This window comes from Opisthocomus hoazin, chromosome 6 (genome assembly GCF_030867145.1).
Source record: "Opisthocomus hoazin isolate bOpiHoa1 chromosome 6, bOpiHoa1.hap1, whole genome shotgun sequence".
Lineage (NCBI taxonomy): Eukaryota > Metazoa > Chordata > Aves > Opisthocomiformes > Opisthocomidae > Opisthocomus > Opisthocomus hoazin.
The window spans coordinates 20,139,379-20,154,815 of NC_134419.1; the positions used below are offsets into that span (position 1 = coordinate 20,139,379).

Genomic DNA, 15,437 nt, shown 5'->3' on the forward strand with positions numbered 1-15,437 from the left:
CGCCCCGCCCCGGGCGGGCAGTGGCGGAGACGGGGCTGGTTCCGTGTGTCGGTCTGGCCCAGGGCGGGCAGCGGCCGCGGGAGCTGCCCTGGCGCCGCGCCCTGAGGAGCGCCCGGGGTGCGCCTGGCTCCGCCGGGCGGGAGCGGCCCGCGGCTCGGTGACAGCTCCGCTTCGGCCGCCGCGGCGGCCGGGAACCCGCCCCGAGAGGCCTGCGGGCAGGCGGGGCCCGGACCAGCGCCCGGCCGCCAGTCGCTTTGGCGGGCGCCCTGCCGTCGCCCCACGACCGCTAGCCGCGCCGCTGCCCTGCGGGCCTGGCAAAACCGAGGAAACCACCGGGATTTCGGTCATGAGGCGTTCAAGTAACAGCTAGCTGCTGACAGAGACAAACGGCCCAAAGCGGGAAACCAGGGCCGCGTTTGGTTCGGTTGTGAGGACATTCTGATGAGACTTGGAGCTCGATGCCAGGGCGTAGCTCCCGTCCCAGACCGCTGATCCCAGGGAAGACCCACCCCAGCGGGGAGACGTGAAGGATTACAGCCTGGGGGCTTCTTTTAGGCCAGGTGGTCTCTGGAGAGCCACGCTGAGCGCTGCGGTCCTGCTGTATGGGCGACTCAAAGGGGGGCGGCTTTTGCTTTGCTTTTTTTTTTCCATAGCTAAAGGGAACAGTAAACCACAAATCGTAATTTTGCTGTCAGCACAGGAATTTGAATTGTGTTTCTCACAGATTGTCCTTCCCCGGGCTGCATGTTGCGCTAAGGCAGAGAACCAATTTGCATAACTTCTGTCAGCCTGAAGCACTGCCTGGCCGCGTTCTGGTGCAGGAGGTTGGTTCAAAATGTTCTTTATATTTGTGTTCTGATTACTTTTCCGTATTGGGTTACTTTTGCGTATTTGAAACATTTTCCTCATTGTATGAATACAGGGCATCTGGAGGTGAAGTATACTGACAGATTATTTGGAAAAGCAGTAATTTGGTTTTCTTTTTTCTTTAGCATAAAAATACAGAAGATACAGCCTGGCCCAGAGGTTAACCACCCAGACCTGTAATCGGCTTGAGAAGGAGCGCATGCCTCCATATGCCTTCACAGGTTTGCCCATGTTTACACCAGCAGTAAATTCTGTCCTGTTGGGTCTTTCTGACTGGCCTCTGGCTTTCCTGCAGAGGCCTTCTCTTTTGGTGAAATTCACTCTTCGGTATTTCATTTCAGTAGCTTTGATGGTTGTCATTCTATGGAAGCAGGTTACATTTGGAGATTGCAGAAGGTTTTCAAATGCGTAGCATAAATCTTTAGTGGAAATTTATGGCAGTGAAAAAGCGATGTTCCTTTATGGCATTGTAGAATTTACTGACATTTAATTACCTTAGCTCTAGAAAAAGGCTCTCATGTAACGAAGACCGGTCGGAGGAAAAACAGCACCAGCCTGTGTAGTGCTTTGTGCCAGGCACTGGATTCTCAGCACGCAGGAACGCGGCGCGGGAGAAGAGGGGACCTCGGCAGAGTTCTGCTGTGGGTCCCGTCGCCCCCGAGACGGGAGGCGGCTGTCGGAGAAGGAACGGGGGATGTTCTCTAGCTCGCGGCCAGTCGTACTGTTGCGGGTTATCTGATTCAGCTACTTCAGATCCGAAAAAACAGGGAAGGCGACTGATTCCCCGCAGTCGTTCCGTGATGTCCGGAGAGCGATGAGCGCGGCGCCGCGGAGCCGTCAGCCCGGCGGTCGGCGAGCATCGCCCCGCTCCCCAGCTTCCGGGCCCCGGCCGCGCACCGCTGCGCGCTGCCGGGGCTGCCGCTGCCGGCCCGGCCCCGGGAGGGGCGGGGGGCCCGGGCGCCGCCTCCCCAGGCCCGGCGCCGCCGCCGGGAGCCCCCCCGCGGGGCCGGGCGCCGCCCGATTGGCCGCAGCGCCGGGGCCCGGGGAAGGCGCCGCGGCGGCGGGAGCCCGCAGGATGGGCGGCAGGGCCGGCTTCTTCGAGGTGGGTGCGGGCGGCACCGGGGCGGGGGGGCGGCGAGCCCGGGCCGGGCCGGGCCCCGCGGCGCGCTGCCGCCGGCGGACGGGGCTGCCCGGGGTCCCGGCGGACTGCCCGCTCTTCCCCCCCCATCTGCAGTGAAGCACCGGGGAGCCGGCGCCGTCCGCTCCCGGGTCCGCCAAGGCGAGTGACCAGCGCCGAGCCGGGGGGGGGGAGAACGCGCTCGCCAGGGTGTCCTCGGGACGAGGGGGCAGAAGCGGCTCCCGCCCGCCCCGTCCTGCCCAGCCCTGCCTTTCCTTCCTTCCTTCCTTCCTTCCTTCCCTCCGCGGGCACGGTCTCGTCGCCGCTCCTCTTTCCCGCGTCCCCGGTAGTCCTCGGCCCCGGAGACAGGCCGCGGTTCCTCGGGCTCCAGGCGGTGCTCGGAGCCGCCGGCTCCAGGCTGCGGGGTGCCCGCGGTTCCTCCCGGGGGCGGTGCCGCGGCCAGCCCGCCGCGGAGGCGGGGGGGGGGTCCGGCCGTGCACCCCGGCCGTAAGCACAGAGCGAGATACGGTCTCGGCGCCGTCCGTCCCCAACTTCCCGGGACACCCTGTCGCCGGGAGCCGGCCCGCTGCAGGCGTGCCCCCGGGCGGCGTCGTGCCCGGCGCCGAGCCGGCTCGGCAGGTGGTGCCCCGGCTGCGGCCCGGTGGGGAGCAGCGAGGGCCCCCGGCCCCGGGCAGGCTCCGCCAGCACCGCGCTCCGGACGTTCGAGTCTCGCGTGGGAGACGAACGACGTCCCGAGGGAGCCGAGCGCAGCCGGCCCTTGCGGGGAGCGGGGGGGCGATGGACCTCACCGCGGGCACGAACAGACCCCCCGGGCCGGCCTTCCCTGCGTTAGCCGGCACGGGAGTTCTCGAGGGTGGCTGGTGTCACAGAAGCAGGGTGGTGCGGTGCGCGGGGGCAGCCCCGCACCGGCTCCTGCAGGTGCGCACCGCAGTTTCTCTGGCGAGACTCGCCTGAAAACGAGCGTGATTCCTCCCCCCCGTGCAAAACGCAAAACAACTGTTGTTATAACATTCACAGAATCCAAAACAACCTGAAAAGCAGCTGCTCCTCTAGGAACTTTAGGAACTTACCATGACCTGAAAGTTCAGATTTTACTTTTCAAAGCTATAAAAGTGTTCTGGACATCACGAACAATTCAGCAAAATAAGCTGTAGCTCTCGTGGGTGCGAGGGAGGCACCTGCGCTGCGCCTTTCCCTCTGCAGTGCTGACTGCCCTGGTTTTTAGGAAAAACAACCAAGCTTTTCGGTGTCTCCTGCATTTCCACCCGTGTCCCAGACTCTTGTCAGGAGCAGGCACATGTCTATTACCCTTCCGAATGTCTTTGGTCATCGTCTGGCCTGCAGGTTTTCTCTGCTGCCTTCGCCGTACTGAACTTCTGAATAGCACTTGTTGCTAGAAGACCTCAAAAGCACGGACATGGTTATGGTTACCTGATTTTGCAGGGGGGTGGGGGTGGAATGACCCGCTTCATCTTGCTAGGCAGAACAATAGCAGCAAATAACAGCTCTTCTGAGTCGTAAATCAAGATCTTGTGTCTAAGCAACACTAACCCAAACTCAGAATGCCTCATGAATTTACATGTCAGCCTTGTATGTCTTAGTCCTTTTCTCTGTACAGCAGTTAGCGGGTGGAAACAGCTTTGCCCAGCTCATCCAGTGTGCCTCTGAGCTGACTCGGGGTGTGGGGTGTGGACAAAGACAGCCTAGGTAGCACTGAGCAGTGCTGGTCTAGATCACTTTCTGCGCTGTTCTCCCCACTGATTTGCTTTCTGTCATAAATTCATCGAATTTGAATTCCAAAGTGCATTTCCCCACCATGCATTCCAAACTGAGCTTTCAAAAGAGAGAAGGTCAGTATCCCACCTCTCCCAGTGCTTCTGAGGGGCGGGGGGAGGGGGCCTCTGTTGGTGTTACAAACGTTATGGTTCCCTGTTTGAGGTACTGTATAGTTCCGAAATTTTCCCTGTACGTCTCTGAACCATTTACCCTTTATTGCTCTTCTGTGATGCTTCCTTATAAGAATCACGAAGCGCTTTGCAGTCCCCAAACTGTCGCTGCCTGATTTTTTTAGAATTCAACTGTTACAATTTGAGCAGAGGTTTATTGGTGGAATATTTCTTCCTGTTTTGTTGAGTTTGTGCGTTTGATCATGCTTAGTACACAATCAATTCCACAGGTTCCTGAGTACGTAGGAAGGTCCTCTCCCTTACGCATGAATGAAGTTACTCTTTGATGAACGGACCCACAAAAAGATGGGCAAGAACGTCAGGCTGACTGTGAGCGCTGAGACACTGGCTGTTAATTCCCTTCCTTTTCTTTATAAGAGCCTTTCTCAGTGCAGCTGAAGACAGAAACACTTTAGGCAATTTTGTATTAAAGTGACTATTAAGAAGCCAGTGAAAGGCAGATTCAGCTTTGGAAGTACCTTTAACTCCTTATTTTGAATAGGCTGTGTTCAAACTTAGTACCAAGAATTATGAGCAACCACCTAATTAAGCCAAGGTATGCTGGACCTAATGGATGGACAGCAGACAAACCACAGTGATTCCCCTCCACTTGTGAGATGTCTGTGTTAGAACGGATATGCAAAGTCAGGTCCTTGTACTCCTAGACCTACATCTCGATGTCTGCCTCTGCATTTCTGCTTCTGTAATAATGCTCAAATAGGTCTTGTTTACTTCAGGTATCAGTGTGTTTCTAATTTCACCTCAGCTTTTTTATCACTAGTAGCTCAGGAGAAGCTTAGCAAGAACAACTACAGTTTGAAGAAATATGTGCATACCTGAAAGTACTGCACCTGATAATTTGAGGAGATTCACCTCCAAAAATCTAGGGATTTATGACAGAGACATGTATCTAGATAATTAGTATTCTCTAGAAGTGCTCATTTTTCCAAATTCATTAGAGAACAACTCTTCTGACCTATTTTAGACACATTTCAGAGCTTATGATACAGTTTATCCTAAAAGTGTCTGCTTTTGTCCTTTCTGTACAAAGGATGTCTCTGTGACCTGCTTAGCTGTAGATGGCTGTGGTAGAGAGCTCCGAAGTTAGGCTAACGAATTCTACCCTTTCTTCCTACTTGCCAGGGTTAGATCTTGAAAAGCATTTCATATAAAGAAAATAGTATGGTGCTCTGACTTCCTAGAGCAAACATACTTGAACAAATACACTCACACTGTAGAAAATCTGTCGTAAGAGCCACAGTTGTACTTTTGCTTCTTTAACTGGTTTGAATGGGAACTGCCTTTTGTGAGCAGTGATAACCAAAAATGTTTTGGAGTCTTCTCTCCCTGAGGATAGATTGAACTGACATATGCAGTACAGTCTAAAAGCAATAATGTACTGGCCCCCCTCGCTGGTATTTAAAGCTTCTCCCCCTTCTGACTGCGATGAAAACTCGGAATGCAAGGGGGGGGGATGACTGCTGCCTAGCCAGCATTGCTGAGATGTCACAGCTCCTGTTACAAAGGTTTCTCCCACTCAGAGCTATGCTGTCTAAAGCCTCATCAAGTAAGAGCACTGAGAGCAAGTGCCAAAAGCAGGACTGCAGAGGATTTTAAGATTCTGTATCCTCCAAGAGCTGCCTGAGCAAGACAAGGCCATGTATGAGATACTTGAACAGTCGTTTAAGGGGACACTGCTGAAAATTGCCCTGCTACTTGAAGGCATCTGCTCTGTTTTCAGAAGTAACACGTAAGATTATTATCACATAAAGAGATGAGAAAGTAGGGAAAAACATTCTTCTTTTCTCTTCCCTCACCACTTCTCCACACACTTACCAACACTTTCTACAGTCAGTTGTGCTGCTTCATTTAAAAGATGGCAATTTGTACTTTTTCTCTATGGAGCTTGAGAGAGAAACTTCTAATTTTGTATAGGAAAATATGATAGTAAAACATTTCTTGGCAGGAAGTACCTGGAGCTACTCAGAATTTGAAGGCTGCATTTGAAATCAAAAGTCTTATTTTAGACAAAATAATAGGCTTTGAAGTACATTTTAAAATATTAATACAAATCTTGTGAGTTCACCTGTCAGTATAAAGGCTCCAAACTTCCCAGGGTTTCCTGTCAAAAGACAGCAGACCCATCCTTGATACCTCTAGGTAAAAAAAAGGAAAAAATCTCTCTCTCTTCAATCTCTTCAATTCCATGTAAAAAGCATACACTTGGTGTACATTTTGACATCGATACACCAAATGATCCGTGAAGACTAGTAATGGAACTATACATACCGAAGTTCAACATTGCAAATTACAGTGCTGATGCAAAGAAAATGATTGTGATTTCACAAAGAATTTATCAACCTCTTCTACCTGAATATTGTCACTGTAGAAAATAATCACCATAAACTAAAGCCCTGAGGCAATGAATATTCTCTGTTGTGCGTGGAAAAGGCTGCATAGTGGTGTTAAGAAACCTGGATGTCTACTTAATGTTGAGGCAAAGCTGGCTTAGGTTCTCAGATGGAGGCACTCCAGTCTGCTTCATAGTGGCAGTGATACTCAGTGAATGATGTGTCTCTTCAGTATGCCTGAGAAATTGGCAATGTGCTGCTCTGCCTTAGCCAGTGTAAGTAAATACCCACTGAGTCAGTGTTAACTGGTGCAGATTCCTTTCCCGTCTTGTGTATCCTCCTGGAAGATGTCACGGTAGTAAAAGCTGGAAAGCTTTCATAGGCTTTCAAGACCCAGCATTTGCTATGAAAGCACAGATCTGTAACAGCTCTTCCATTTTGTGAAAAATAAACCAGCCTCCCACTCCAAGGAAATACACTTTCCTTTTCCTTCCTGACCATTCTTACACAGACTCATTTTATCCCCTGACAGTTATAGAAGTGGATGTGTCTTTCTGAAGGATGACCATTTGTAGTTCTATACCTGGTACCATCCTCAGGTCCAGGTCCACAAAGCGACTTGGGGTTAGTCATGCCTTCAGATTAGGCACCCATTTCCAAGAGTGGGTATGACAATTTGGTTAAGATATCAAAGTTTACTTCAACTCTACCCCTTTACTGTGTGGTATCCCAAAAGGCATCCACTGTAGGGAAATGCTGAACAGAGTGACAGTGGAGGAGAACAGTGCTTGAACCAGGCCAGAGAGACGGGAATTCAGGGTTTCTCTTTGGTAGATGACTGCCAAAGAATGCACTGGAATACACTTTGGTCCTCTCCTGCCTGTACTTTTTGGTCTCTCTTGAATCCTTTATTCCTTGCTCGGTGGCCCATGCCACCCAAGCCTTCTGTGGGAGGAGTGGGGAATGGCAGAAGACAGTCAAAAGTAATTTTCCCACTTCCTGGCAGTGTGTCTAACCATTACATATAAAGTATGAAGAACTAGATCATCTCCTTTGCTTACAGCTTAGTTGAATTCAGAAATAATATAAATGCTGTGCATTGTGCTCGCCTTGGGATAAAGATGCTTACTGAATCAAGGTAGTCCAGGATTTACATGCAAGCATGTCCAACAAATCTGAAACGGGTAGAAGAAATAATGTACTATGAGTTTCAGCACAGATCAGACAGTGATGCTCACTGGCTTGCATGGGAGCAGAACTTAGGAAGCTGAGAAGTAAGTATCTAATGTTTGTGTTGTGAACCTGTAAATGTTAGACATCTAAATTCTACAAAAGTGAAATGTAATTGTATAAAGCCTTTTGAGTATGGGTGTCACTGTATCTCCTCTCTTTATACACAGTGAAATAATGTAATAAAATTCTAATCTCATGCAATGTGAACCAATTGCTTCAGAGGGGTAAGGCTTTGCTTAGTTGGACTACTTACAGAATAAGGTACAGCACTCCACAGGTAAGATGATGAAATTTTACTTTGAAAACATTTGCCTTGGTTCTGCTTTCAGAATTCCTTACACAGCCTGTGGCTAAACTGTGAAAATCCCTGCGTTGGGACACTGTGCATGCAAGAGGTTTACACAGGTTTAAAAGACAAGTGGCTAAACTAATTGAGGAAAAATCCATTAAAAGCTATTAAATACAAAGGCAGCACTTCTGCTGCAGGAACAGCGCAGTCTCTGTGTCTGCCTCCTCTCTTACCCCCAGTCACTACATTCTTGCTCTGTTTTATTACTTTTTCTGAGTCACCTGTTGCTGTCTGTATCGGAAAGAAAGATACCGTTCTAGATGGATCCTTAGAGTCATCCTCTGCAGCAGTTTGTACGTTCCTGTGCAAGGGAAATTTCAGACTCAGAGTCACTTGTAGCAGCACCAGCAGCAAAAACATAGTTTTCAGTGTAAGTACACTTGGAGCAGTTTCCCTTTGGCTTAACTCTGTTGACTTCAGGAAGGTTATTCTTGATAAGCTCTGGTGTGATATTACACTAAGGCATGCTTACTTACTTCAGGAATAACACAGTATACCAGAAAAGTCTAAGGAGATGACTAAGTCCATAGTTAAAATAGAATGTTTAGAAAGATTTAATTAGGACTGTGGCAACCACTGGCGTTTTTTTTAGTGTAAAAACAGGGAACCCGATTTATGTAAGCACTCTAATAGTTCAGTGAGAATTCATTCTGCATTATTCTTTCGTGGGCTGGTTGATTCCTGGACTGTAAAGTAAGCAAATTTTGTACTCAGTAATTTCAAAAGAAATCAATACAGTATATGCTTATGTCAGTGCTCACAAAATCTCACTCAGCTACAGTTTCCTGAATCTGCTGAGTACAAGTAGCTGCAAATAAAACTTCCAAGATGCACAGACATGATAAGTGTGTCAGTATTTCTGTAATAGTTATCACAAAGTTGTTGAAGATCTGTTGATCCTTAAGCATTTGATATGGCTTTAAACTGTGTGCATTTGATCGACAATTTTTGTAATCCTATTGCAGGGACATTGCATTTTCAAAATCTTTTCTAAATGCTGTCTGCTAAATCATTTTTCCCCGTGAATAAACTTTTCCCCCTTTTATTTTCCCCTTCTATTTTCTAAATAAAAGTTTAACAGTTGAATGTACTTTTCTCTGCTTATATTGTACATTGATTATTCTTTGCTCTTGATCTGTTCTAAACAATATTAAGACTTTTTCTGTTTTTAAAGACACTATCGATCTTTAATCCTGATGCACTAGAACAAATTTGTCTTCTAAACATTGAAGACACATATTTGCAGTCACTTATGAAAGAGTTTTAACATGGCTATCTTGCACAAATCTGCCTGTTGATTAAGTTCCACTCAAAGTGGTTTTAGAGAAGCCGTAATTCAAAATGCCTTTAAAAATTCACCAAGTAAGTGGACTGTAAATCATACTGCACTAGTGCAGGCCAACAGTCAGTGTCCTATTGTGCTAAATGCTTTGAAAACACATAGAAATTAAAGTTCTCAGAGCCAAACAATTTATATTTGAAAGGGATGATACCCATCAGTAAGTGTTCCAAGAACAGATTGCTGGGTATCTAAAACTGTTGCCAACCAATACATTAAGTGACTTGGTGCTGCACCTGAAGACTGGAAACACTGTGTTCAGTGCTACGTGGGTTCGTGTGATTTGGCCATTATGATCAGAAAAGATAACATTTCTTGCCTTGGATCAGGCTTTTCTGTCCCTTATGCAGGGAACATCTAAACTGGGGGATGTTCTGATACAGCTAAGAGGCGTGATAATTAGAGGAAACAGTCACCTCATTCTCACTCTGTCGTCACACAACTTTCTATGGGCTGCAGTAGAATCTAAAGCTGTGTTCCTGTGTCTTCTTTCTGAAAAGGGAAGGAATGTTTCAGCAAGGCTTTTGACACAGTCTCCCATAATATCCTCCTAGGGAAGCTCAGGAAGTGTGGGCTGGATGAGTGGTCAGTGAGGTGGATTGAGAACTGGCTGAATGGCAGAACTCAGAGGGTTGTCATCAGCGGCGCTGAGTCTAGTTGGAGGCCGGTAACTAGTCGTGTCCCTCAGGGGTCAGTACTGGGCCCAGCCTTGTTTAACTTCTTCATCAATGACCTGGATGAAGAGTTAGAATGTACCCTCAGCAAGTTTGCTGATGACACCAAACTGGGAGGTGTGGTAGATACACCAGCAGGCTGTGCTGCCATTCAGCGTGACCTGGACAGGCTGGAAAGTTGGGCAGAGTGGAACCTGATGAGGTTCAACAAAGGCAAATGCAGGGTCCTGCACCTGGGGAGGAACAACCCCATGCATCAGTACAAGCTTGGGGTGGACCTGCTGGAGAGCAGCTCTGCGGAGAGGGACCTGGGTGTCCTGGTGGACGACAGGTTGACCATGAGCCAGCGGTGTGCCCTCGTTGCCAAGAAGGCCAATGGGATCCTGGGGTGCATTAGGAGGAGTGTGGCCAGCAGGTTGAGGGAGGTTCTCCTTCCCCTCTACTCTGCCCTAGTGAGGCCCCATCTGGAGTACTGTGTCCAGTTCTGGGCTCCCCACTTCAAGAAAGATGAGGAGCTACTGGAGAGAGTCCAGCGGAGGGCTATAAGGATGGTGAGGGGACTGGAGCATCTCTCCTACGAGGAGAGGCTGAGGGAGCTGGGCTTGTTCAGGCTGAAGAAGAGAAGGCTTGGAGGGGACCTAATATATGCTTACAAATATCTGAAGGGTGGGTGTCAGGAGGATGGGGCCAAGCTCTTTTCAGTGGTGCCCAGCGACAGGACAAGGGGCAATGGGCACAAACTGAAGCATAGGAAGTTCTGTCTGAACATGAGGAAGAACTTCTTCACTCTGAGGGTGACAGAGCACTGGAACAGGCTGCCCAGGGAGGTTGTGGAGTCGTCTTCTCTGGAGATATTCAAGACCTGCCTGGACAAGGTCCTGTGCAGCCTGCTGTAGGTGACCCTGCTTCGGCAGGGGGGTTGGACTAGATGACCCACAGAGGTCCCTTCCAATCCCTACCATTCTGTGCTTCTGTGATTCTGTGATTCTGTTTGATATTTGCTTAGATCTTGAAAGTAACTGAAATGTTTGCAGTTCAGGAATGGCTGTCCAAAAAAAATACAGAAACATTGAATAATTTAGGTTGCAAGGGATTTCTGGAAGTCATGGAGTCCAACTCCTGCGCAAAGCAGATACAACTAGATCAAGTGGCACTGGGTCTTGTCCAGTTCAGTTTTAAATACCTCCAAGGATGGAGATTCCACATCCTCTCTAGGCAACTTGTTCCAGTGTTTGGCCAAGCTCATGGAGAAAAAATTTCCTTGTATCTGATTGGATTTTCCCATATTGCAACTGGTGTCCATTGCCTCTCACCATTATCACTGTGCACCTTGAAGAAGTGTCTGGATCCATCATCTCTATAGGCTTCCCTTAGGTATCTGAAGAAATGGGGAGTACATGCAGGTATGTCAGTCTGGCACTTCACAGAGACATGCTGGAATAGAACCAAAAAACAGTATAGAAGATCTTGGATCATTTGTTTGTTTGTTTTCCACACTGATTCCGAAGGTTCACGGAAGTACTTGAATCTCTGTACAGCCACTCCCATGAAAACCACAGAGCAAAAGTGCTCTATAATTTTCAGTCTGACCTTGTGCATAATGAGAACAACCCAATTAAAAGAGCATAGGTGGCAGAAAGATACCCAAACCACTCTGTAATTGGCCTGGAGACGATTTCTGTTATACAGCCACCGAAGGCCATAGACTAAAACTGCCCCTGGGGGATTCTGATCCAAAATGTATATGCTAGGAGTGGGTATGGAACGGGAAGGATACTGCTAAAACTGTGGGCGCTGCTGCAAGTCTGTAGGGCAGCCCAGTGGTATTCATTGACACCAGAGCTTTGAGATATACACCAAAGGTTTCCATAATCCTTGTAGCAACTCGGCATCAGAGGGGACAAAAAATGGTTTACAGCCCCCACAGTACTTGTTCTGTGGACTGTAAGAGTCAGAATGCTGTATTTCAAGAATAGCCCTCTGGAGAGGGCATCCACTTCATTTGCTTTCCCATGGAGATGTCCCACAAACAGAGACATTAAAACTTGAAATTTGCGTTATTTCAAATATAAAAAATTAAGGGAAAACATAGCATCCCAATAATCTGTCACGCATTCATTACATATCACAAAGGAGGAAAAGTGCTTACCTCCCTTGATGTCACACTAAGAGCTTACAATGAACAGGCAGAAAATATCACTGCACTGGTATCCCCTGTGGAGATCAGATTTGACACTTCTGGCCGGAGCTGAAGTGCTCCGTTGCTGCACCAATAGAGAAAGAACAATTTGGGACAAGTAAAACAAGGAAATAAGATACACTAACCAAGTGATCTCTTCAAAGCAACCCTATTAGAAAGATACTGGACTGTGACTCCTATTTTTAGTAAGGAATCATATTTAAAGTCTAATGTTAATCTGTCCTCCTGGCCAGGTAATACCAACCATAATTAATGCTAGATGAAACTCTTTTGGTACTAAGTAATGACAGTCTCAGTCATTTAGTGTGACAGATAAGCTTTGGACTTTCACTCTTAGCTATACCACAAAGTTCCATTACAGTGTTTGATGAGAACAAATGAAATTAAAACACCATCACTGTATTTTAGGTTTTGCTAGCCTGCTGCAACTGGGTTTGAAACGTCTGGGGACTTTTCTGCTTGGCTGTTGATTAAAATCATAACCTTTTCCCAAAGTGCTATTTGATCACAGAAATAAACTGTTCTTTCCTCTTCAGAGTTGTAGCTAAACCACTGCTTGGAGTATAAAATGCTAATATGTAGTTACTGATACAGGTGATCTGAGAGGCAAGAGTAACACTGAATATTCCTACAACAACCTCTTAAGGATTTGTGAAGTCCAGATCTTTAGCTGCATTTGTTCATTATGTCCACTGACGTTTTCCACTGTCTTTACAATTAAAATATTCTAGGAACAATGCACATTAATCTTCCAGCTGTATGTACTTGGAATATTTGCTTACATGCATATATATACTTATTTTTTTTCTCAATCTGTCTTTCTAGTTTTATAAATCATAAAAATTCTGTTCCTTAGTGATTCCTATGAAACTTCTCTATCCCTTATTTGTTTCTCTTGCTCTAACGTAAGAAAATACCCCAGATCGATGCATTTTGACCAATAAGTTAGCTACTTCTGCTTATGAATATATCCAGGAAGACAATTTATTTGGCAAGAATACCTTTTTTTGCAAGTTGAGTGCTTTGAGAACCTGGCTATGATTAAAGCTGTCTCTGGAGCACATCAGAAGTGTTTTTAACACAGTCCACAGATCAGAGAAAAATGGTGTCTCACTCTGAACAATGATTGTGAATTTGGGAATCAGCTAAGAGTTTAGAGATTATTTAGCGAGTAATTAGTAATTATCATTTTGTGTCCTATCAGGTGGAAATCCTTGATTGGAAGACAAAGAAACAGCTATGCTTCCTAGATAAGGTAAAACAAAAATCTGTTTAAAATGCTAGGTGACTATTTAAAAATTACTAACTTTTCTTAAGTAAACTTGGTGTTTATGAAGGGTGTTTCATCTCCTGGTAGCCTTTCTTTGAGCACTGAAGAGGCAAAGATTATGCACACTTTGTACTGACTACAGAGTACTTCAACCATTTTCCAGAAGGAGCTTTTGGGCAAAGAGCACAACTTTAACTGTTTCACTAAGACAGTGCCAGCTGTGTCTTACTCATAAGCCATCAGACTGTCACTGCTGTTGTAGTAACTCTTGATCACTGCTAGAGAAGCTGCCTCTAAAACAGGTGTCATAACTTGTCCTCCCTTTTTCCTGTAAGTACGTTGAATCACCCATACCACTCCTAGCCATCTGTAAGAAAGTTATACTGTTATATCGCTTGAGTCACATTTCTACTTGAATAGTCTTACACCTAGTAGCTGTCTTTCAAATGTGTGTCTCACATATGCAATATTTTTTGTTGCCTAGGTGGAACCAAATGCCACAATTAGGGAGATCAGATTGATGTTCCATAAATTATGTGAGTATAACTTTTGCAGCAGTTCATATCACATCAGAATATCCAGTGGATAAATAGGAGAAAATTACAGAATTTGAAACATGTGATATACACACACATAATGCTAAGTAACCTGCACATGAATGCAATCACAGTGAGCTTTCAGTATCATTTTATTATACTATCTTGATGCACCTTTGTAATTTTTATGCTGCGTAATTTCTCACAGATATTCATGTTGAATAAATATTCCTCCAAATCTTTAGCTAAATCTTATCTTGTTGTGTTGCATTCATTATAACAGTGGATGATCTAAAACAAATGTTGTATATCACACAATTCTGTATGATCTTACAGATCCTCAGTGGTATCCAGCAAGGCAGTCGATAAAACTTGATCCAAGTAAGTACTTGTGAGGACTAGAGTAACAAAGCTCTGAGCAGGAGCCTGGCATAAAAGGTGTACTTTGCATGAGTATGAGCTCTTAAGAATGAGTTTCCAGCTATGTTAATTAGCACTACGAAGGCCGAAGAGAATCCAGAACAAATTTAATTCTTTGAAGGTATTGAACAGAGTTCCACCCATGTGCCTGGTGCTTGGTAGTTAACTCAGGAGTTTGCACGTTGTTCCAATGCACTTTTTAACTACTAAGCACTTTTGCTTTCCAGACAGGCAGCACAGAATCTAGGTACTACTTTCCCTTAGCTGCAGTGAAATGATCTCCACAGTGAAGCCCAGCTGGGAGTACTAAAAAGGGCGTTAGAGTTAGAGCTATCAGTTCACATAATCCTCTGCTCTCAGGCAGGAATTGCAGTTCTTTTGAGGTAGCTAATGCAAAACACATTGCCATGGATGTAGGATTTGCTGACAAAGCTGATGCCAGCTGGCTGACTTCATTAACGCAGTTGTAGGTATAGCTACTAGAAGCCTCTTAGTACATGGCCTGGGTGCACAAAAGAAAGTCTAATTACCAACCTGTGTTAATTCATCTTAGCATTTAGTATATAAAATGTAGCACTTTCTTCTTTTGCTTCCATTAAGCATAATTTTATTTAAACAGTCTCTTAAAAGTATGCCAGTGAAGAGTAGTTCATTGTGTAGAATATATCCATGGAAAACAGGCGTATGTGTATCTTACTTCCTTCTTCAAAGATCCACCTTGTCAGATTCCTCCATGGACTTATGTTATGAGACTTCCCATGTGAAAATGCTCACTTTCTGGAAATTTCCCCAAACCTAGGCATTAAAAGCTTGAGTACTAGCTCAAGTCCTAGTGGATCACCTCCTAGCTGGTTGGTTGGGAAAAAAAGGAGGCGACGAAAACCTCTGCAGGAAAGCCTTCCGTCCTCAGCTTATCCTAGCTTCCGTTTGTCTGATGATGAGCGATGAGAAGAGAGGAAGAGAGAGGAGAGAGATGGAGATGCAACTGATTAGGAGGTCAGTGAGCTGTGTTAAAGGGCAGTGACCCATCAGCAAATTCTGCTGTAGTAGTGATGAAGCAAGTCTACTAGACTAGGCAGGCACATAGGATTGAGAATTCTCCTAACTGTCTTGG

General features: G+C 46.4%; 1 protein-coding gene across 4 annotated transcripts in view; it reads left to right on the forward strand.

The window, feature by feature from the left end:
• The first annotated feature begins 247 nt into the window (after positions 1–247).
• The window catches only part of TECR (trans-2,3-enoyl-CoA reductase), a 28,100-nt gene continuing 12,910 nt past the window's right edge, over positions 248–15,437 (forward strand). For 3 of the 4 annotated variants that reach the window (XR_012764417.1, XM_075424949.1, XM_075424951.1), the window contains exons 1-4: positions 1,889–1,969; positions 13,302–13,352; positions 13,852–13,903; positions 14,240–14,284. Coding sequence is in view for 3 of the 4 variants with exons in the window: in XM_075424949.1 (XP_075281064.1) it covers positions 1,943–1,969; positions 13,302–13,352; positions 13,852–13,903; positions 14,240–14,284 (175 nt within the window). In the remaining variant the exon portion in view is untranslated. Of the gene's footprint in view, positions 825–992; positions 1,089–1,888; positions 1,970–13,301; positions 13,353–13,851; positions 13,904–14,239; positions 14,285–15,437 lie in introns of those variants that run through there. The other variant, XM_075424950.1, reaches the window with a different exon arrangement.